This window comes from Hyla sarda, chromosome 4 (assembly GCF_029499605.1).
Source record: "Hyla sarda isolate aHylSar1 chromosome 4, aHylSar1.hap1, whole genome shotgun sequence".
Classification (NCBI taxonomy): domain Eukaryota; kingdom Metazoa; phylum Chordata; class Amphibia; order Anura; family Hylidae; genus Hyla; species Hyla sarda.
The window spans coordinates 30,988,318-31,012,985 of NC_079192.1; the positions used below are offsets into that span (position 1 = coordinate 30,988,318).

General features: G+C 42.1%; 1 protein-coding gene across 1 annotated transcript in view; it reads right to left on the reverse strand.

Annotated features, from left to right (window-relative positions):
* HOOK2 (hook microtubule tethering protein 2) overlaps positions 1-21,032 on the reverse strand; it is a 52,053-nt gene extending 31,021 nt beyond the window's left edge. Inside the window, 4 exon segments of the mRNA XM_056570344.1 lie at positions 11,302-11,352; positions 11,907-11,979; positions 15,241-15,326; positions 20,790-21,032. Coding sequence (XP_056426319.1) covers positions 11,302-11,352; positions 11,907-11,979; positions 15,241-15,326; positions 20,790-20,837 — 258 coding nt within the window. The 5' untranslated portion in view covers positions 20,838-21,032.
* Positions 21,033-24,668: the final 3,636 nt, after the last annotated feature.

Sequence of the window (24,668 nt, forward strand, 5' to 3'; positions counted from 1 at the left end):
CTTGGCTTTCCATGCCTTTTTGCACCTCCCTTTCTTCACGTGTTCAATAATTTTTCCCTGTATCATTTCACATTATTACACATAATCTTATTTGTTTTGGTATCTTTGTATGTATGGGTTACTTGGGTCGTAACCAACATCTAGTGAAAAGTTCATGTCAATAACATCTTTGGAAATATATTTAGTGAGAAAAATGGTGACGTGTTCAATACTTATTTCCCCTGCTGTGTGTGTGTGTCTATATCTATACATCTATAAAATGCCTTCATATGAAATTTCACATAAATATGCAAAACTATAGGTAAGCGCTGTACAGAATTCAGATAAAGTTGGGTGGCGACTATAATGGCTGCCAAGGGGAAAAACAATCTCATTAAAAGTTAACAAGAATTTCTAGTGTACAGTGGTCCCTCAAGTTACAATATTAATCGGTTCCAGGACGACCATTGTATGTTGAAACCATTGTATGTTGAGACCAGAACTCTATGGAAACCTGGTAATTGGTTCTGAAGCCCCAAAATGTCCTCCAACTAGATAAATATAGATAAAGCAAATCCTTACATATAAAAGTAAGAAAGATCTGCTGGGAGCTGTAAATCACTGTCTATGTCAGTGTTTCCCAAGCAGGGAGCCTCCAGCTGTTGCAAAACTACAACTCCCAGCATGCCCGGACATCCTCCCTGGACTGTAGGGGGCGGTACCAAACACCAGTCAGTGCATAAACTTCAGTAATACAGGGGTTTTACCAGTGAATGCCCATTTTGATTGGTCGGTTCTTCCGGCCATTGACATGCATCACAGATCTGGACTGTCTGTACATTGTATGTTGAGTCTGGTTTCAAGTTACAATGGTCCAGAAAAGACCATTATATGGTGAAACTATTGTATGTTGAGACCATTGTGAATTGGGGGATCACTGTACTTTGGATTCCCACCCACACACTTGCAGTTTGATTATGAACAACATGCAGATGCACCCACAGACCAGCAGGTGGCTCCATTACATGACAATTTTATTTGACTATAAGATATCTTGTAATATGGACTCTGCTGTATGTAGACATTATAATGGCTCTTTGTCTCTGTGGTTTTATGTATTAGAAAATGACACCTTGAGCTGTTGCAAAACTATAACTCCCAGCATGCACGGAAAGCCAGGGCATGCTGGGAGTTGTAGCTTTGCAACAGCTGGAGGCACCCTGGTCAGATCTTTCCACCTGTGCCGTGCCCACACCTACCCAATATAGGCCCCGTTCACACTACGGAAGTTCCTAGCTTATTCCACAGTGTGAACAAGCCCATAAGGTCACAGTGTTGTAGATGAAAACCAGTTCCTATTTTTTTGTTTTGTTTTTTTCTTATAGGGCTGGACAATGATTCATTCTGGTCACAGGGGACGTGTCCTAGGATGAGACCGCAGCAGGTGAGGAGGAAGTGTGGGAAGAGGACATTGCTTTACATAGATAAGGGCCATGAAAATCCAGAGGGGAAACCCAACCAGACAAAGCCTTCATTGTTTATACTGCAGAGGAACAAGGGCAAAGCTTAGAGACGGGGTTTTCTACAGGACAAGGTGATGATAACATGTCAGCCCTGGAAGGGAAAGGAGGGGGAAGACTGGAAAATAGCAAAAAATAAAAAAACATATCACCACATACTGTACATTCCAACACAAAGGTAAGTCATGGGCAACACAAGTATAAAGTGTTTCCGTCATGATTTCAGAGAAACAACCCAGCCATAACATATTCATAACTACTATAATACTGCCTCCTATATACAAGAATATAACTACTATAATACTGCCTCCTATATACAAGAATATAACTACTATAATACTGCTCCTATATACAAGAATATAACTACTATAATACTGCTCCTATATACAAGAATATAACTACTATAATGCTGCCTCCTATATACAATATAACTACTATAATACTGCTTCTATATACAAGAATATAACTACTATAATACTGCTCCTATATACAAGAATATAACTACTATAATACTGCCTCCTATATACAAGAATATAACTACTATAATACTCCCTACTATATACAAGAATATAACTACTATAATACTGCTCCTATATACAAGAATATAACTACTATAATACTGCCTCCTATATACAAGAATATAACTACTATAATACTGCCTCCTATATACAAGAATATAACTACTATAATACTGCTCCTATATACAAGAATATAACTACTATAATACTGCTCCTATATACAAGAATATAACTACTATAATACTGCTCCTATATACAAGAATATAACTACTATAATACTGGCCCTATGTTCAAGAATATAACTACTATAATACTGCCCCTATGTACAAGAATATAACTACTATAATACTGCCTCCTATATACAAGAATATAACTACTATAATACTGCTCCTATATACAAGAATATAACTACTATAATACTGCTCCTATATACAAGAATATAACTACTATAATACTGCTCCTATATACAAGAATATAACTACCATAATACTGCCTCCTATATACAAGAATATAACTACTATAATACTGCCTCCTATATACAAGAATATAACTACTATAATACTGCCTCCTATATACAAGAATATAACTACTATAATACTGCCTCCTATATACAAGAATATAACTACTATAATACTGCCTCCTATATACAAGAATATAACTACTATAATACTGCCTCCTATATACAAGAATATAACTACTATAATACTGCCTCCTATATACAAGAATATAACTACTATAATACTGCCTCCTATATACAAGAATATAACTACTATAATACTGCTCCTATATACAAGAATATAACTACTATAATACTGCTCCTATATACAAGAATATAACTACTATAATACTGCTCCTATATACAAGAATATAACTACTATAATACTGCTCCTATATCCAAGAATATAACTACTATAATACTGCCTCCTATATACAAGAATATAACTACTATAATACTGCCTCCTATATACAAGAATATAACTACTATAATACTGCTCCTATATACAAGAATATAACTACTATAACACTGCCCCTATATACAAGAATATACCTACTATAATACTGCCTCCTAGCTGAGAGGTTGTGTGTGTGTTGCTCTCCTGATGTCTGGAGAAAGCCCAGGGAGGGGCCACCCTGGGTGGGGAAGCTCCCCAAGCAAGGCCCAGGCTTCTCGGCCTATTCTGGGAATTAATCCCCAGACACCACAAACCATGGATGAAAATCCTAAAGTTTCTATGGATGTGAGAAATGTTCAGAATGTTGTCAGTTCTGGTGCAGTAAGAAGCACAGATGAGAAGAAAGCTGTGGAACTAAAGAAGGAATCATCAAGTAAGGTAATGGCTGCAGGTACAATCCACCCCTCCTGCAGTCAGACAGAGGAGAACATCCCTGGAGAAGCAGACCATGCAGGAGAATCTGCAGCAGCCTGTCCTGATACGTTCTGACCGCACACGATACGGGAGCGGGAGCAGCGCAAAAGTTACAAGCACGCCAGAGGGGACCAGAGGGAGTACACCAGGAAGGCTTCAGGGGGCCACAAGTGCGGTCACTGAGAAGAACCAGGGGCCCAGTCCCCAGTCTGGAGATTGTGACCCTGCAGCAGTGACCACAGCACCGAGACAGATCCCACCTCAGAAGCAGAGTCCTGTGAGTACCCCACCAGCGCGGCCCCCCAATACTCAGCGGGCACCTGAACTATGTCTGGCCGAGCAGATCCCAGCTCTGGTAAAGAGACTTGAGACTTTAAAAAAGACAAAGTTACAGCTGCAGAAACAAATTGAATGTATTTACAAGCTAAAGGCAGCAAACCCCAATAACCAGGCTGTACATGACAAGAAGCTGAGCTCCCTCGCTGTGCAGCTCGCTGACACTGTGCAGGACATGGAGGACGTATTGGACCAGATGGGACCAGTCGCTGAGACCTTCAGAAACCAGCAGCGATTTGAGGGATATAAGGAAAGACCAGCAACAAAGTCATCTCCATCTACTGCTGCACCCAAGTCTACAGCCTCACCAGGGGACACCCAGCAGTCCTGTACAAGACAAGAGGACATCCAGCAGTCCTGTGCAAGACCACTCCTCAGACCAGCCAGCTTCCCTTTTGAAAAAGGGGATTTGTACAGACAAGCAGAAGCAAGCGTCCAGCAACATCAGAGACCTGCAGAGACTCCTCCAGAGGTACCACAAGTCCCAGCAGTCAGCACGGTGAAGCAAGACTATGGACACATACCTGAAGGTAACTCTGTAACAGTAGTGCAGTCACCACAAGCCCCTGGGGGCAGTAGAGAGCAGCAGGACTGTGGACTCTTACCTGATGGCAGCAGTGCAGCAGAGAGTTCACAGGACATGGCTCTGCAGGGCTTGCTGGGCTCTGTAGTGCAGGATCATACTGCCAGTGACTGCACGTGATATTACTGATAATATGTCTGCAGAGGGGGGTGCTTCACAGTCTGTGTGGGATCTGGGGTCATCTCTGGGGTCAGGTCCACCATTAGTTCAGCCTTCAGAGGCTTGTGACCCCCAGAGTATAGAGGTTGATGGTGGGGAGGGGGCTGTACAGTCTGATGCACAACACTTCCCCCCTTTAGTCACACAAGTGTCAGACCCCCCTAGTACGGCTGGTCAGCAGCCATCACAGCTCCCCCAAGTACAGCAGGAGGGTAGAAGTAGTGGCGCCTCCTCTGGTAATGCCTGGAGCCGCGGGTCACCATTCATGTCTAATGTAAACTACACGGGTCAGGCTTTCAAGAGGAGGAACGTGGTCAGGTTCAGACATAGAGGGGCCAAGGAGGAGCTGCCTGACAGGAGGTTTGTGGTCCGTGAACTTCTGTGCCACCAAATGGGCTTCCTGCCATCTAACATCCTGGCAGTGATAAACCTTCCTGACAGGCAGGGCTATGACGTCAGCTTCAAACTCATGTCTGACCTGGACCGCTTCTGGGCCCATGTCACCCGGGTGAGAGATGCTGATGGCTGGAATAAGTTCAGCTTTGTCCCCATCTCCAGACCAGACACAGCGAATGTCACCATTATATTCTGGAACGAGTCTGTCCCCCCCAGGATATTGTTGTATGGTTAAAAAGGCACTGTGACCTAATGTCAGACCTGACTAAGACCAGGGATGAGGACGGCATATGGACGGGCGGGTGGAAGGTACTGGTAAAGTTACGGCAGATTAATAGCATTACCCAACATCTGCCCAATTCATTTTTCATTGGTCGGGAGAAAGGGGTTTGCTTCTATGCAGGTCAGCCCAGAAAATGCTTCAAGTGTGGGAAGACCGGTCATATCGCGAGTGTCTGCACCCTGGTGAAGTGTAATTTATGTGGGGAGATCGGCCATGTCAGCGCCACCTGCCAGAACATCCGCTGCAACCTCTGTGGTAAGACCGGTCACTCCCACAGGGACTGTCCTGACGCCTGGCATAACATCTGTAAGGACTTCCCTGATGAGGACCTGCTGGAGGGGGCAGAGGACCTGGAGGAGGAGACGTTGGTGTCAGGGTCAGCAGTGACACAGCCCGAGCCTCAGCATAACACTAGGGGTGACAACATGGGTGACACTGTAGGTGACACTAGGGGTGACAATATGGGTGACAATATTGGTGACACAGTGCCCGACCAGTCCCAGCCAGGAGCCACTGAGGGGAACAGGGAGGTCACTGAGCAGGTTGTGGCCATGTCTTCTTCTGCCCCAGCATCAATAAATCCGCAGAAGAGACGGGAAAAAGACAAAACCAGCCGTAAGCCTGAGGAGGGATGGACCACTGTCCAAAAGCCCTCCAAAAAGAAAGTAGACCCCGGGTCAGGTGTAATGACCATCACAAATAGGTACAGTGTGTTGTCAGAGTCAGACGCTGAGGAAGAGATGGAGAGGGAGTTGAAGCGAGTGGTAGATGAATTTAATGAGGACCAAGAGGGTGATCCCCCCACAAAAAGGAGACCCCCGCGGGATAAACGTCTGTCCGAATCGGACATGGAAACAGGTGGTCAGCAGGAGGGCTCGGACTCAGATCTGTGATGATGGGGGTGACATCTCTGCACTTTCTTCTTTCCTTTGTTATGATGGCCGACTTTACCCTTAAAGTGTTCTCCAGTAATGTGAACAGTGTCAGAGTGAGGAGGACCAGACACGTCGTATATGACCATCTAAAGTCTATTGATGCTGACATCTTCTTCTTACAGGAGACACGTTTAAATACTCAAGGACTGTTACGTGAGGCAGAGCGGGAATGGCGGTCTGGTCCATCCTTTTGGTCACTGGCTGTGGAACCAAGTGCCGGGGTCTCTATCCTCTTTACCACCAATGATGTAACTGTACATAGGCTGACAGAGGTATTGATGGGAAGGTGCCTAATGCTAGAAGTTACTATTCGGGGTAGAAGGCTCCGACTCATTAATATCTATGGTTCACAGACAGTGACTGAAAGGGTTAACCTTTATAATGAAGTGAAGCCATATCTCTTCACGTCTGTCCCCGTCATCTTGGCTGGAGATTTTAATGCCTCCAGAACAACTAGTGACAGATCCTCTAATAGACCTCTAACACGAGACTCCAAGGTCTTAAACCAAATCATTCTACAGGCCGGGTTGTCAGATGTGTTTGTGCAGGGTGGTCGGAAGGCAAAGTATACCTATTTTTGTGGTGGAAGAAGCAGTAGGATAGATTTGGCTCTGGTTAGTCCTACAGAGACGATTGGTGAGAAAGATGAGAAGATCGTCCCTTATTCTGACCATCTGGCCTTATATTTCTGTTTGGGTGTCACACGGTGTCCTGAGACAGGTAGAGGGTTGTGGAGACTGAATTCCAGCCTATTAGAGGATCCTTCTGTGCAGAGGCAGGTTCACTCTCTTATACAGGGTCAACTAGAGAGGGTGGACTTCTATGATGATATGGCCGCCTGGTGGGAGGATGTCAAGGATGAGATCAGAACCCTCTTAAAGAGACTGTCAGTTATAAAGGGGAAGAGTAAGTATGGCTAGTATCTCAAGCTGCGCAAAGAATTGGAGTCACTGTATTCGGCGGGTGGGGACCAACAAAGGATAGACCGGCTGAAATCTGAGATAAGGCAGTATCAGTACAGCAGGTATACCTCCCTGGTTCTTGAACGGGATTATGGGTCCTTAGGGTCTCCTGATCCCTTTGAGAATTGCCGGGAGCGGGTGGCAAATAAATCTGTCACCGGTCTCACTGACTCCCAGGGTGTTTTGCAGGAATCTCGGGAGGGTATCCTGGGGGTGGTGAGATCGTACTATGCTGACTTGTTTCAGAGGAAGGTTTTGGATAGAGACAAGATGACCCAATTCTTGGAGACAACTCCGCTCCCTGATACTAATGATTTGGACTTTTCTCCTTTGACAGCAGAATTGACGGTGGCAGAGGTCAAAGAGGCCATTGATAAGTTACATCTGAAGAAGGCACCAGGTCCAGATGGGATAACAGCAGAATTCTATAATACATTCAGAGACCTCTTGGCCCCAATCCTCGTGGATGTTTACACAAATTGTCTAGAAAGTCACCTGATGCCTCCATCCATGAGAGTGTCCTCGCTGATTCTGCTGTCTAAAGGTAAAGAGCCGAGTGACATCAAGAACTGGAGGCCGATTGCCCTCTTGAATGTCGACAGGAAGATTCTGGCAAACATCCTGTTTTCTAGGTTAGTTTGTCTGTCCCCGGCACTGTTGGCAGGCTGTCAGTATGGCACAGTAAAAGGGCGGAACATCTCTGGGGCAGTGATCTCCATAAGGGAGATGTTTGAGAGATGTAAAGCCCTGAGGTGTGGGAGATATGTTGTGAATCTTGACCAGGCTAAAGCCTTTGACAGAGTAGATCATGAGTATCTATGGGCCACTTTGTCAAAGTACGGTATTCCGGGACAATTCATCGATTGGCTGAAGACTTTGTATTGTGAGGCCGAGAGCTTTCCTCTGATCAATGGTTGGCAAGGTGACACCTTCAGGGTTGAGGCGGGGGTGAGACAAGGTTGCCCACTGAGTCCGCTGCTGTATGTGTTTGCCTTAGACCCGTTTCTGAGGTCACTGCAGGAGTGTGGTTTTCAGGGGGTGCCGGTCCCCCACTGCCTACCCCTGAGTGTTGTTGCCTACGCGGATGATGTGACTGTAGTGATATCTGAGCCTCGTGAGGTGGAGATGTTGTCTGCGGCCATCAAAAGTTACTCGGAGGCCTCAGGGTCTCTGGTCAACCTTGAGAAGAGTCAAGCTCTCTGGATATCTGATTCTCATCCAGACTTTGATCTGCTCCAATTTGTGAGAGCCTCCTCCTATATTAAAATCCTAGGGGTCAAATTCGGGAGGGACGATAACGCCAAATTAAATTGGGAAGAGAAGTTGGAAGCCGGAAATGCAAAGGTTCAGCGATGGAAGAACTGGAGGCTGACCTATAGAGAAAGGGTTAAAATGTTGAAGACTTACCTGGTCCCTGTCTTTTTGTATGTCTCTGTTTTTCCTTTGCCAGAATCTTTCTCTGCTCGGCTCTTTAGCCTGTTCTTCCAAATGTTCTGGGGGAACAGGTTGAACCTGATAAAAAGAGGGGTCACCTACCTACAGAGGAGAGAGGGTGGGTTGGATATGCTGAATCCAAGGGTGTTCTTTGACTCCATGTTTCTAAAAGTTAATTTTGGTTGCATGGACTCAAACAGCTCTCTGTGGGCGAATAGTATCAGGGACTGGATATTGCCTTTTGCAGAGTCTTGGGTGCGAGGCGGCAGTCTCAAGAGGGGGAGATGGACGCGTGACTACCTCCCCCCGTACCTGGAATACGGGCTCAGATGTCTGAAGAGATGGCGCATTGAGAAGTCCTATATAGAGAGTAAGCCAAGGAAGGATCTATACGTAAGGGTTTGTAGGGCTTTCTTCTGCTCTCCACTTGCCTTGAGGGACTGTGTGACCAGCACTTTACAGGAAAGTCTTAAGTTCCTCAATGGGAAACGACTCCCTGCAAAATTCTTTGACATAACTTGGCTGTCGCTCCATGGGAGGCTCTTTGTCAGGGGTAACCTGAAATATCTAAGTGTCTCAGATAGGAACTGTCCTCTGGGTTGTCAGCAGGAGACGACCATGGAGCATTTCATATCTGACTGCAGGGCCGGGAGGAGGATATGGGAAGAAGTGTCCAGTAAGCTGAACATCCCATTACTGCAGAACCTGACGTATCCTGACATCATATATGCTGTACCATCCAGTAACAGGACTGTAGACAGAGAGACAATGTACATAATTATAACAATCATTAAATATTACCATTGGCACATGAGAACTAGAGTGTCCATACACAATGAGCCATTCCATCACAACACAGCAGTAAGACAGATCATGTCCGAGCTCCAGTGGGTAAAGTCATTAGAGATACGGAGGAACCAAAATAATGGGAAATTATGGAGGAATGTCTCTTTGGTTTAACACAGATGATGTCATGTTATTTTATTAAATTTTTTGTGTTTTTCCTTTTCCAGCAAATGTGGACTTTCTAAGTTTAATATTACTCTGTACATACTCTAGTTGAGTAGTCATTGTGTGTACAATGCTTGTTATTTTTGTTTTGCATTGTAAGAAATTATGTTAATTGTAATTTTGTTTGTTTGCACAATAAAAATTGCCTCCTATATCCAAGAATATAACTACTATAATACTGCTCCTATATACAAGAATATAACTACTATAATACTGCTCCTATATCCAAGAATATAACTACTATAATACTGCTCCTATATCCAAGAATATAACTACTATAATACTGCTCCTATATACAAGAATATATCTACTATAATACTGCTCCTATATACAAGAATATAACTCCTATAATACTGCCCCTATATACAAGAATATAACTTCTATAATACTGCCTCCTATATACAAGAATATAACTCCTATAATACTGCCTCCTATATACAAGAATATAACTCCTATAATACTGCCTCCTATATACAAGAATATAACTCCTATAATACTGCCTCCTATATACAAGAATATAACTCCTATAATACTGCCTCCTATATACAAGAATATAACTCCTATAATACTGCCTCCTATATACAAGAATATAACTACTATAATACTGCCTCCTATAGACAAGAATATAACTACTATAATACTGCCTCCTATAGACAAGAATATAACTACTATAATACTGCCTCCTATAGACAAGAATATAACTACTATAATACTGCCTCCTATAGACAAGAATATAACTACTATAATACTGCTCCTATAGACAAGAATATAACTACTATAATACTGCTCCTATAGACAAGAATATAACTACTATAATACTGCCTCCTATATACAAGAATATAACTACTATAATACTGCCTCCTATATACAAGAATATAACTACTATAATACTGCCTCCTATATACAAGAATATAACTACTATAATACTGCCTCCTATATACAAGAATATAACTACTATAATACTGCCTCCTATATACAAGAATATAACTACTATAATACTGCTCCTATATACAAGAATATAACTACTATAATACTGCCTCCTATATACAAGAATATAACTACTATAATACTGCCTCCTAAGACAATGTACCCTCCAAACTGTATAAAAAGGTACAGGATAGTAGAATATATGGCACATAAGTACAATACCCCACACCACTGTCCCTACATGTTTCGGTCCGCCACTTTGCATTACCTCATCAGGGGTGTATCAGTACAACAACATGGGCTATAAGTTAGGCAACCTCCAGCACAATGTTAATGACAGTCACCCTAAGGCTAGGTTCAGACTACGGAATTTCCGCCTGCAATTTCAAAGCTTGCCAAATTTCCGCTTGCCAAAATGTATAGTGTAGTGAATGGTTTTCCGTTCACAAATTCACACTTCGGAATTTGTGAACGGAAAATCCGGTTAGAAATTTCCGTCTGAAGAAAGGGGTTGCTCTTTCTTCAGGCGGAAATCCGCGCGGTACACATTGCAGTCTATTGGAGACTGCAGTGTCCGCGCGGTCCTAGCGCCGACTGATTCAGTCAGCGCTGGGCGCACTCGGAATCTCATGGGCGGAAATTTTCTGCCCGGAGATTCTGTAGTCTAATCCTAGCCTAAGTGCAATCGAACTCTTACAATACACGTACCAGCCTTGGGAGAGAAGCTGGATACCGACAGAGTTATAGGGAGCGCCATCCAGACCAGGGATAAGTCTTTTGGATGTGCCCCAAGCTGATCGCCATGTGCCCCCGCAGTGGAGGGGGGCCGTGCAATCTATAAGAAGAGTTATAGGACAGTACAATATCTTAGTGTAAGAAGATGGTACTCACATCTTGATAATACTCCAGGACGCTCTGCAGGATTCTCTTCAGATTACTGACCTGATGGAGAGAATACAAGGAGTGTTATGGCTTTATGTCAGTAATACATCAAGAGCTCTGTGTAGGAGGAGAAGCCACTGTCCCTCCACACTGCCCATATATGTAGAGTTAGGAGACTATGCACCCTCTTAGTGGTAAGGATTAGAGATGATCGAACTTACAGTAAATTAAATTCGTCACAAACTTCTCGGCTCGGCAGTTGATGACTTATTCTGCATAAATTCAGCTTTCAGGTGCTCCCGTGGGCTGGAAAAGGTGGATACAGTCCTAGGAGACTCTTTCCTAGAACTGTATCCACCTTTTCCAGCCCACCGGAGCACCTGAAAGCTGAACTCATTTAGTCAGCAACTGCCGAGCCGAGAAGTTTGTGACGAATCGAATTTACTGTAAGTTCGCTCATCTCTAGTAGGGATCTCTGCACTGCTTACTTTAGCTCAGTATTTCCCAACCAGGGTGCCTCCAGCTGTTGCAAAACTACAATAGTAGTAGTTTTGCAACAGCTGTAGGTACTCTGGTTGGGAAACACTGACCTATAGGGCCGAGCTACTACTTACCTTCAGCCTCCAGTTGTCACCAGAGTCCGGCTTTATCCTCATCAGCCAGGCTTCATTAAACCACGAGGAATCTCTGCAGAGACAACAACAAGGAACAGTATGAAGGCTCCACATCTCAATTCAAACAGGTGGTGGAAGACATTATGAAAGGGGTACTCCGCCCCTAGACATCTTATCTAGAGATGAGCGAACTTACAGTGATTCGATTCGTCACAAACTTCTCGGCTCGGCGGTTGATGACTTCATCCTGCATAAATTATTTCAGTTTTCAGGTGCTCCGGTGGCTGGAAAAGGTGGATACAGTCCTAGGAGAGAGTCTCCAGCCATCGGAGCACCTGAAAGCGGAACTAATTTATGCAGGATAAAGTCAGCGACCGCCGAGCCGAGAAGTTCGTGACGAATGGAATCACTGTAACTTCGCTCATCTCTAATCTTATCCCCTATCCAAAGAATAGGGGATAAGATGTCTGACTGCGGGGGTCCAGATGCTGCAGCATCCGGCATTCTAGACGTCACAGCCACGCCCCTTCATGTCGTCGTAGAGGGCATGGCCGTGACGTCAGCGCCGCTAGTCATCAGGCACGGAGCAAAGTTTTCTCTGTGCACCTGAAGGCAGGACCCGCGCGATGAGACATCTTATGCCCTATCCTTATGTCTAGGGGCGGAGTACCCCTTTAACCCCTTAAGGACGCAGGACGTAAATGTACGTCCTGGTGCGATGGTACTTCACGCACCAGGACGTACATTTAGGTCCTGTGCATAACCGCGAGCATCGGAGCGATGCCCGTGTCATGCGCGGCTGATCCCGGCTGCTGATCGCAGCCAGGGACCTGCCGGCAATGGCCGACGCCCGCAATCTCGCGGGCGTCTGCCATTAACCCCTCAGGTGCCGGGATCAATACAGATCCCAGCATCTGCGGCAGTGCGCGATTTGAATGAATGATCAGATCGCCCGCAGCGCTGCTGCGGGGATCCGATCATTCATAACGCCGCACGGAGGTCCCCTCACCTTCCTCCTTCCGGCTCCCGGCGTCTCCTGCTCTGGTCTGTGATCGAGCAGACCAGAGCAGAAGATGACCGAAAACACTGATCTGTTCTATGTCCTATACATAGAACAGATCAGTATTAGCAATCATGGTATTGCTATGAATAGTCCCCTATGGGGACTATTCAAGTGTAAAAAAAAAAAATGTAAAAAAAATGTAAAAGTCAAAGTAAAAAAAAAAAAAAGTGAAAAATCCCCTCCCCCAATAAAAAAGTAAAACGTCCGTTTTTCCCTATTTTACGCCCAAAAAGCGTAAAAAATAAATTTTATAGACATATTTGGTATCGCCGCGTGCGTAAATGTCCGAACTATTAAAATAAAATGTTAATAATCCCGTAAGGTGAACGGCGTGAACGAAAAAACAAAAAAAAAAAGTCCAAAATTGCTACTTTTTTAATACATTTTATTAAAAAAAAAATTATAAAAAATTTATTAAAAGTTTTTTTATATGCAAATGTGGTATCAAAAAAAAAAGTACAGATCATGGCGCAAAAAATGAGCCCCCATACCGCCGCTTATACGGAAAAATAAAAAAGTTAGAGGTCATCAAAATAAAGGGATTATAAATGTACTAATTTGGTTAAAAAGTTTGTGATTTTTTTTTTTAAGCACAACAATAATATAAAAGTATATAATAATGGGTATCATTTTAATCGTATTGACCCTCAGAATAAAGAACACATGTCATTTTTACCATAAATTGTACGGTGTGAAAAGGAAACCTTCCAAAATTAGCAAAATTGCGTTTTTCTTTTTAATTTCCCCACAAAAATAGTGTTTTTTGGTTGCGCCATACATTTTCTGATATAATGAGTTATGTCATTACAAAGGACAACTGGTCGCGCAAAAAACAAGCCCTCATACTAGTCTGTGGATGAAAATATAAAAGAGTTATGATTTTTAGAAGGCGAGGAATAAAAAATGAAAACGTAAAAATTTAATTGTCTGAGTCCTTAAGGCCAAAATGGGCTGAGTCCTTAAGGGGTTAAAGTACTCAAATGGGGTTGTGGTGTGATTTATCCTTCTTTTATTTATTAAAAAAATTAAAATAAAGAAAACACACACATACACACCTAAATACTGTAACTAGTTATTTATTTATTGTCAGGGACTATATATAGAGGACACCCTTCTTTTTAATGCCAATCATCCCCGCCATAGCTAGCCAGCAAATATCTGATTTTGGGGTTCCTACCACTACAGCGCCCTATAATCGTTAGTATGGGGGGGGGCCCCTGTTCCTCCTCACCAGCATGTCGGTATGGAGTGGTGGTCTGGCACGTGTAATACTGCACCATGGGGGAGATTTATCAAAACCTGTCCAGAGGAAAAGTTGCCCAGTTGCCCATAGCAACCAATCAGATCGCTACTTTCATTTTGCAGAGGCCTTGAAATGAAAGCAGCGCTCTGATTGGTTGCTATGGGCAACTGGGCAACTTTTCCTCTGGACAGGTTTTGATAAATCTCCCCCATTATCCTTAACAGCTGATTAGGGGGTAAATGCTCACTTGAGGGATTTGCTACAAACATTTCAAACGCACGACAATTTTGCATTAAATGGGCGCTGTCACTTTGAAAAGTTTTATTTATTTATTCTTTTTTTAAAGGTTGTAATGACATGTCAAAAGTATGGACTGGTCGGGGTCCCTGCCTTATCGCTTGAACTTGTCTCTACTGCGTTTTTTTTCCCCTAAGAGTTTATTTCCAGCTGTTGCAAAACTACAACTCCCAGCATGCCCGGACAGCCGTTGGCTGTCCGGGCATGCTGGGAGTTGTAGTTTTGCAACAGCTGGAGGCACCCTGTTAGGGAAACATTGCTCTAGAACATGTCAAAAAGTAGTTTTTTTTTTTTTAAGTGACCAATAGAGATGAGCAAACTTACAGTAAATTTGATTCGTCACGAACTTCTCGGCTCGGCAGTTGATGACTTATCCTGCATAAATTAGTTCAGCCTTCAGGTGCTCCGGTGGGCTGGAAAAGGTGGATACAGTCCTAGGAAAGAGTCTCCTAGGACTGTATCCACCTTTTCCAGCCCACGGGATCACCTGAAAGCTGAACTAATTTATGCAGGATAAGTCATCAACTGCCGAGCCGAGAAGTTCGTGACGAATCGAATTTACTGTAAGTTCGCTCATCTCTAGTGACCAATACACTAAGTGTTCACACTATGGAATTGCTATGCAGAATTTCCTCGTTGATCTTAATGGGACACCAGAATTTCTGATTGGAATTCCACATTTGGACATCTCTAGGGGTCTTAGGGTAATAACCCCCCCATCGTCTACTCACATGCGATTTAACACCTGGCCAATGGCTACTCCTCCTGTCAGGTCTTCGTAAGACGCACACGGACCGGACACCTGAAATGTTCGCATCTAGACAAAAAATAAATAATGGGTTTAATATTACTAATCAGCGTCCAGGATAAATATATCATGTGGTGATAGCATACTGTAGTATAGTACTGTCATAGTATTAATGAGTAGGGGCTGTATTATAGTACTGTCATAGTATTAATGAGTAGGGGGCTGTAGAATAGTACTGTCATAGTATTAATGAGTAGGGTCTGTAGTATAGTACTGTCATAGTATTAATGAGTAGGGGCTGTAGTATAGTACTGTCATAGTATTAATGAGTAGGGGCTGTAGTATAGTACTGTCATAGTATTAATGAGTAGGGGGCTGTAGAATAGTACTGTCATAGTATTAATGAGTAGGGTCTGTAGTATAGTACTGTCATAGTATAAATGAGTAGGGGCAGTAGTATAGTACTGTCATAGTATTAGTGAGTAGGGGCTGTAGTATAGTACTGTCATAGTATTAGTGAGTAGGGGCTGTAGTATAGTACTGTCATAGTATTAATGAATAGGGGCAGTAGTATAGTACTGTCATAGTATAAATGAGTAGGGGCTGTAGTATAGTACTGTCATAGTATTAGTGAGTAGGGGCTGTAGTATAGTACTGTCATAGTATTAATGAGTAGGGGCAGTAGTATAGTACTGTCATAGTATTAGTGAGTAGGGGCTGTAGTATAGTACTGTCATAGTATTAATGAGTAGGGGCTGTAGTATAGTACTGTCATAGTATTAATGAGTAGGGGCTGTAGTATAGTACTGTCATAGTATTAATGAGTAGGGGCTGTAGTATAGTACTGTCATAGTATTAATGAGTAGGGGCTGTAGTATAGTACTGTCATAGTATTAATGAGTAGGGGCTGTAGTATAGTACTGTCATAGTATTAATGAGTAGGGGCTGTAGTATAGTACTGTCATAGTATTAATGAGTAGGGGCTGTAGTATAGTACTGTCATAGTATAAATGAGTAGGGGCTGTAGTATAGTACTGTCATAGTATTAATGAGTAGGGGGCTGTAGTATAGTACTGTCATAGTATAAATGAGTAGGGGGCTGTAGAATAGTACTGTCATAGTATTAATGAGTAGGGGCAGTAGTATAGTACTGTCATAGTACAAATGAGTAGGGGCTGTAGTATAGTACTGTCATAGTATAAATGAGTAGGGGCTGTAGAATAGTACTGTCATAGTATAAATGAGTAGGGGCTGTAGTATAGTACTGTCATAGTATAAATGAGTAGGGGCTGTAGTATAGTACTGTCATAGTATAAATCAGTAGGGGGCTGTAGTATAGTATTCTCATAGTATAAATGAGTAGGGGCTGTAGTATAGTACTCATAGTATTAATGAGTAGGGGCTGTATTATAGTACTGTCATAGTATAAATGAGTAGGGGCTGTAGTATAGTACTGTCATAGTATAAATGAGTAGGGGGCTGTAGAATAGTACTGTCATAGTATTAATGAGTAGGGGCAGTAGTATAGTACTGTCATAGTACAAATGAGTAGGGGCTGTAGTATAGTACTATCATAATATAAATGAGTAGGGGCTGTAGTATAGTACTGTCATAGTATAAATGAGTAGGGGGCTGTAGAATAGTACTGTCATAGTATTAATGAGTAGGGGCAGTAGTATAGTACTGTCATAGTACAAATGAGTAGGGGCTGTAGTATAGTACTGTCATAGTATAAATGAGTAGGGGCTGTAGTATAGTACTGTCATAGTATAAATGAGTAGGGGCTGTAGAATAGTACTGTCATAGTATAAATGAGTAGGGGCTGTAGTATAGTACTGTCATAGTATAAATCAGTAGGGGGCTGTAGTATAGTATTCTCATAGTATAAATGAGTAGGGGCTGTAGTATAGTACTGTCATAGCATAAATGAGTAGGGGCTGTAGTATAGTACTCATAGTATTAATGAGTAGGGTCTGTAGTATAGTACTGTCATAGTATAAATGAGTAGGGGGCTGTAGAATAGTACTGTCATAGTATAAATGAGTAGGGGCTGTATTATAGTACTGTCATAGTATAAATGAGTAGGGGCTGTAGTATAGTTCTGTCATAGTATAAATTAGTAGGGGCTGTAGTATAGTATTCTCACAGTATTAATGAGTAGGGGGCAGTTGTATAGTACTGTCATAGTATAAATGAGTAGGGGCTGTAGTATAGTACTGTCATAGTATAAATGAGTAGGGGCTGTAGTATAGTACTGTCATAGTATAAATGAGTAGGGGCTGTAGTATAGTACTGTCATAGTATGAATGAGTAGGGGGCAGTAGTATAGTGCTGTCATAGTATAAATGAGTAGGGGGCAGTAGTATAGCACTGTCATAGTATAAATGAGTAAGGGCAGTAGAATAGTACTGTCATAGTATAAATGAGTAGGGGGCTGTAGTATAGTACTGTCATAGTATAAATGAGTAGGGGCTGTAGTATAGTGCTGTCATAGTATAAATGAGTAGGGGGCTGTAGTATAGTACACTCATAGTATAAATGAGTAGGGGGCTATAGTATAGTGCTGTCATAGTATTAATGAGTAGGGGCTGTAGTATAGTACACTCATAGTATAAATGAGTAGGGGGCTATAGTATAGTGCTGTCATAGTATAAATGAGTAGGGGCTGTAGTATAGTACACTCATAGTATAAATGAGTAGGGGGCTGTAGTATAGTACACTCATAGTATAAATGAGTAGGGGGCTGTAGTATAGTACTGTCATAGTATAAATGAGTAGGGGCTGTAGTATAGTTCTGTCATAGTATAAATGAGTAGGGGCTGTAGTATAGTATTCTCACAGTATTAATGAGTAGGGGGCAGTTGTATAGTACTGTCATAGTATAAATGAGTAGGGGCTGTAGTATAGTACACTCATAGTATAAATGAGTAGGGGGCTGTAGTATAGTGCTGTCATAGTATAAATGAGTAGGGGGCTGTAGTATAGTATTGTCATAGTATAAATGAGTAGGGGGCTGTAGTATAGTATTATCATAGTATAAATGAGTAGGGGGCTGTAGCATAGTATTCTCATAGTATAAATGAGTAGGGGGCTGTAGTATAGTATTCTTATAGTATAAATGAGTAGGGGGCTGTAGTATATTACTGTCATAGTATAAATGAGTAGGGGGCTGTAGTATAGTATTCTCATAGTATAAATGAGCAGGGGCTGTAGTATAGTATTCTCATAGTATTAATGAGTAGGGGCTGTAGTATAGTGCTGACAGTATAAATGAATAGGGGCTGTAGTATAGTACTGTCATAGTATAAATGAGTAGGGGGCAGTAGTATAGTACTGTCATAGTATGAGTAGGGGCAGTAGTATAGTATTCTCATAGTATTAATGAGTAGGGTCAGTAGTATAGTATTAATGAGTAGGGGCTGTAGTATAGTGCTGTCATAGTATAAATGAGTAGAGGGCTGTAATATAGTATTCTCATAGTATAAATGAGTAGGGGGCTGTAGTATAGTATTCTCATAGTATAAATGAGTAGGGGTCTGTAGTTAGTATTCTCATAGTATAAATGAGTAGGGGGCTGTAGTATATTACTGTCATAGTATTAATGAGTAGGGACAGTAGTATAGTATTCTCATAGTATAAATGAGTAGGGGCAGTAGTATAGTATTCTCATAGTATAAATGAGTAGGGGCAGTAGTATAGTATTCTCATAGTATTAATGAGTAGGGGCAGTAGTATAGTATTCTCATAGTATTAATGAGTAGGGGCAGTAGTATAGTATTCTCATAGTATTAATGAGTAGGGGCTGTAGTATAGTGCTGACAGTATAAATGAGTAGGGGCTGTAGTATAGTGCTGTCATAGTATTAATGAGTAGGGGGCTGTAGTATTGTATTCTCATAGTATTAATGAGTACGGGCTGTAGTATAGTACTGTCATAGTATTAATGAGTAGGGGCTGTAGTATAGTACTGTCATAGTATAAATGAGTAGGGGCTGTAGTATAGTACTCATAGTATTAATGAGTAGGGGCTGTAGTATAGTACTGTCATAGTATTAATGAGTAGGGGGCTGTAGTATAGTACTGTCATAGTATGAATGAGTAGGGGCTGTAGTATAGTACTCTCATAGTATTAATGAGTAGGGGGCTGTAGTATAGTACTGTCATAGTATAAATGGGTAGGGGCTGTAGTATAGTACTCTCATAGTATTAATTAGTAGGGGCTGTAGTATAGTACTGTCATAGTATTAGTGAGTAGGGGCAGTAGTATAGTACTCTCATAGTATTAATGAGTAGGGGCTGTAGTATAGTATTAATGAGTAGGGGCAGTAGTATAGTACTGTCATAGTATTAATGAGTAGGGGCTGTAGTATAGTACTCTCATAGTATTAATGAGTAGGGGCTGTAGTGTAGTACTGTCATAGTATTAGTGAGTAGGGGCTGTAGTATAGTACTCTCATAGTATTAATGAGTAGGGGCAGTAGTATAGTACTCTCATAGTATTAATGAGTAGGGGCTGTAGTATAGTACTGTCATAGTATTAGTGAGTAGGGGCTGTAGTATAGTATTCTCATAGTATTAGTGAGTAGGGGCTGTAGTATAGTATTAATGAGTAGGGTCAGTAGTATAGTACTCTCATAGTATTAATGAGTAGGGGCTGTAGTATAGTACTCTCATAGTATTAATGAGTAGGGTCAGTAGTATAGTACTCTCATAGTATTAATGAGTAGGGGCTGTAGTATAGTACTGTCATAGTATTAGTGAGTAGGGGCTGTAGTATAGTATTCTCATAGTATTAGTGAGTAGGGGCAGTAGTATAGTATTAGTGAGTAGGGGCTGTAGTGTAGTACTGTCATAGTATAAATGAGTAGGGGCTGTAGTATAGTACTCTCATAGTATTAATGAGTAGGGTCAGTAGTATAGTACTCTCATAGTATTAATGAGTAGGGGCTGTAGTATAGTACTCTCATAGTATTAATGAGTAGGGTCAGTAGTATAGTACTCTCATAGTATTAATGAGTAGGGGCTGTAGTATAGTACTGTCATAGTATTAGTGAGTAGGGGCTGTAGTATAGTATTCTCATAGTATTAGTGAGTAGGGGCAGTAGTATAGTATTAGTGAGTAGGGGCTGTAGTGTAGTACTGTCATAGTATAAATGAGTAGGGGCTGTAGTATAGTACTCTCATAGTATTAATGAGTAGGGGCAGTAGTATAGTATTAGTGAGTAGGGGCTGTAGTATAGTACTGTCATAGTATAAATGAGTAGGGGCAGTAGTATAGTACTCTCATAGTATTAATGAGTAGGGGCTGTAGCATTAGGAGTAATAATACACATTTCAGTCTCATTACCTGTAGTGTGTTACATAACTACTTCCCCATGTTACATATAATACACAGACATTACAGGTAAATACCCTCCACAGCAGACACTCCCCGGGCTGAGTAATAATGAGTAATGTGCAGTAACAGCTGGAAAAGTTACCGGTGGTAACAGCAGCCCGGTGCACCTCCCCCACCATCCCCGGGGACGCATACCCATGTCAGCAGGGGGTCACTCTGCTCCCCTTTCCTCTTGCCGCTCATGTTCCGTTCTATCTCCGGCTCTTTTACCGTCACAACATACGTTATAACCCAACAGGCCACGCCAGGCGAGTACTAGCTGTTTATGTCCGTCTTCGGCCACCGTAGCGTCAACGCACGACATACACTTCACTCAACGATGGAGTAACGCCCACTTTCCAAGACCGTCCAATCAGAAAGCTGCATGATTTGGTTTCCAAGAGCAACACTTCCTGGTGGAAGGCCCTCCGCCCGCGCTGAGCTATGATTAGGGGTGTCCTCGGCAGTGCCTGATTGAAATTTTGTTTGGAATTAAAACACCTGACGTGTCGGCCCCACCCAGACTGTACTCCCAGGACGTAATCTAAATCGCCTTCTATTCATTGGCATGTCTCTACTGGTCATAAAGTGCCAGGCACTAGTACCCAGAGCATGCTGGGAAATGTAGTCCATTAGCTCTGCTGGACAAAACTATAATTAGTGGCACCAGTCTAACTGTGTTGTTCACCATGCTTTACACTGCAGCACTGACTGTTAAAGGGGTACTCCGGTGGAAAACCTTTTATTTATTTTTTAAATGAACTGGTGCCAGAAAGTTAAACAGATTTGTAAATGGCTTCTATTAAAAAAGTCTTTACCCTTCCTGTACTTTTTAGCAGCTGTATGCTACAGAGGAAATTCTGTTCTTTTTTTAATGTATTTTTTGTCTTGTCCACAGTGCTCTCTGCTGACACCTCTGTCCATATCAGGAACTGTCCAGAGCAGGAGAAAATCCCCATGGCAAACCTATGCTTCTCTAGACAGTTCCTGACACGGGCAGAGGTGTCAGCAGAGAGCACTGTGGACAAGACAAAAAAGAAATAAAAAAAAGAACAGTATTTCCTCTGTAGCATACAGCTGCTAATAAGTACAGGAAGGGTAAAGATTTTTTTAATAGAAGTCATTCACAAATCTGTTTAACTTTTTGGCACCAGTTGACTTATAAAGACCTACCTGTTTTTCCACCGGAGTACCCCTTTAAGATCCCCCTGCTCTGTTAATTGATCTAGAACGGTGCTTCCCAACCAGGGTGGCTCCAGCTGTTGCAAAACTACAACTCCCAGCATGCCCGGACAGCCGTCGGCTGTCCGGGCATGCTGGGAGTTGTAGTTTTGCAACAGCTGGAGGCACCTTGGTTGGGAAGCACTGTTTTAGAAGCTGAATGCATTACACAGCTGAGGGTTTGTTACAATTATATCCAGTTTGGACAATGCATTTTTAGATAAACACAGCAACACAAATCCCTCTTCTTGTGCTGATACTTTGTTACAGTGTATCAGCGCAGATTAAATGTTTTCATCTGCTGCTTCAGTTTTCGATTCCTATTTCGTTGAATGGAATGCTCTGCAAACTGAGCTGGAAAACCACAACCCCCAGCATGCCCTGACAGCCGTTTTCCCAGCAGCTGAGAAGCCACAGGTTGCAGTCCACTATAGTGCAGTGTTTTCCAAACAGTGTGCCTCCAGCTGTTGCAAAACTACCTTTTTTTGCCTTTGGCTGTCTGGGCATGCTGGGAGTAGTAGTCTCGCAACAGCTGGAGGCACCATAGATAGGAAACACAGCCGTAAAACCTACGTTTCCACAGAGCTTGTTTTCGGCAATTTTTTTTTTTCCTTGGAAAAAAAAACCCAAAATGCCACAAAAAAAGTTTTGCAATCCCAAGTCTTTGCAGTCTTTTTAGCGTTTATTTTCGTCATGTGATTCATTCATGTGACTTAAAGTGGTGTTCCAGGAAAAAACTTTTTTTTTTTTTTATATCCACTGGCTCCAGAAAGTTAAACAGATTTGTAAATTACTTCTATTAAAAAATCTTAATCCTTTCAATAATTATCAGCTGCTGAAGTTGAGTTGTTGTTTTCTGTCTGGCAACAGTGCTCTCTACTGACATCTTTGCTTGTCTCGGGAACTGCACAGAGTAGAAGAGGTTTGCTATGGGGATTTGCTTCAACTCTGGACAGTTGCCGAGACACGTGTCATCAGAGAGCACTTAGACAGAAAAGAAAAACTCAACTTCGCAAGCTCATAAGTACTGAAAGGATGAAGGTTTTTTTTAATCGAAGTAATTTACAAATCTGTTTAACTTTCTGGAGCCAGTTGAGATATATATATATATATATATATATATATATATATATATATATGTAAAGGTTTTTTGCTGGATAACCCCTTTAAGGATGTCTACTGAAGAATTGAGAAGGGGAGGGTACACCAGGGGGAAAAAAAAAACAATGTGTTAAAAAAAAAAAGGGAATTCCAGCTCATGTACACGGACATATCCGCAACGTATTTTACGCTGCGGATCCACCGACAATGGACCCTACAGTGTGCCTCCATCTGTGCCTGCACATAGCGGCAATCCGCCGCTATGAGCAGACGCGCTGCGATGTACAAGTCGCTGCACGCATGCGCAGTATACTCGTACACATGGCGGCGGCTCCCCCTGTGCCCTAAGCTAGGCCGAGAACAACCGTGAGGTGTGCGAGTATACTGAGCATGCGCACGGTGACCCGCACATCGCAGTGTCATCAGATTGCCGCTATGTGCAGGCACAGATGGAGGCAGCACTGTAGGGTCCATTGTCGGCAGATCTGCAGCGTAAAATACGCTGCGGATTTAACCCCTTAAGGACTCAGCCCATTTTGGCCTTAAGGACTCAGACAATTTAATTTTTACGTTTTTATTTTTTCCTCCTCGCCTTCTAAAAATCATAACTCTTTTATATTTTCATCCACAGACTAGTATGAGGGCTTGTTTTTTGCGCGAACAGTTGTCCTTTGTAATGACATCACTCATTATATCATAAAATGTATGGCGCAACCAAAAAACACTATTTTTGTGGGGAAATTAAAACGAAAAACGCAATTTTGCTAATTTTGGAAGGTTTTGTTTTCACGCCGTACAATTTCTGGTAAAAATGACGTGTGTTCTTTATTCTGAGGGTCAATACGATTAAAATGATACCCATTATTACATACTTTTATATTATTGTTGCGCTTAAAAAAAATCACAAACTTTTTAACCAAATTAGTACGTTTATAATCCGTTTATTTTGATGACCTATAACTTTTTTATTTTTTCGTATAAGCGGCGGTATGGGGGCTAATTTTTTGCGCCATGATCTGTACTTTTTTTTGATACCACATTTGCATATAAAAAACTTTTAATACATTTTTTATAATTTTTTTTTTAATAAAATGTATTAAAAAAGTAGGAATTTTGGACTTTTTAAATTTTTTTTCGTTCACGCCGTTCACCGTACGGGATCATTAACATTTTATTTTAATAGTTCGGACATTTACGCACGCGGCGATACCAAATATGTCTATAAAAAATGTTTTTTACGCTTTTTGGGGGTAAAATAGGAAAAAATGGACGTTTTACTTTTTTATTGGGGGAGGGGATTTTTCACTTTTTTTTTACTTTTACTTTTACATTTTTTTACATTTTTTTTTACACTTGAATAGTCCCCATAGGGGACTATTCATAGCAATACCATGATTGCTAATACTGATCTGTTCTATGTATAGGACATAGAACAGATCAGTATTATCGGTCATCTCCTGCTCTGGTCTGCTCGATCACAGACCAGAGCAGGAGACGCCGGGAGCCGCACGGAGGAAGGTGAGGGGACCTCCGTGCGGCGTTATGAATGATCGGATCCCCGCAGCAGCGCTGCGGGCGATCCGATCGTTCATTTTAATCGCGAACTGCCGCAGATGCCGGGATCTGTATTGATCCCGGCACCTGAGGGGTTAATGGCGGACGCCCGCGAGATCGCGGGCGTCGGCCATTGCCGGCGGGTCCCTGGCTGCGATC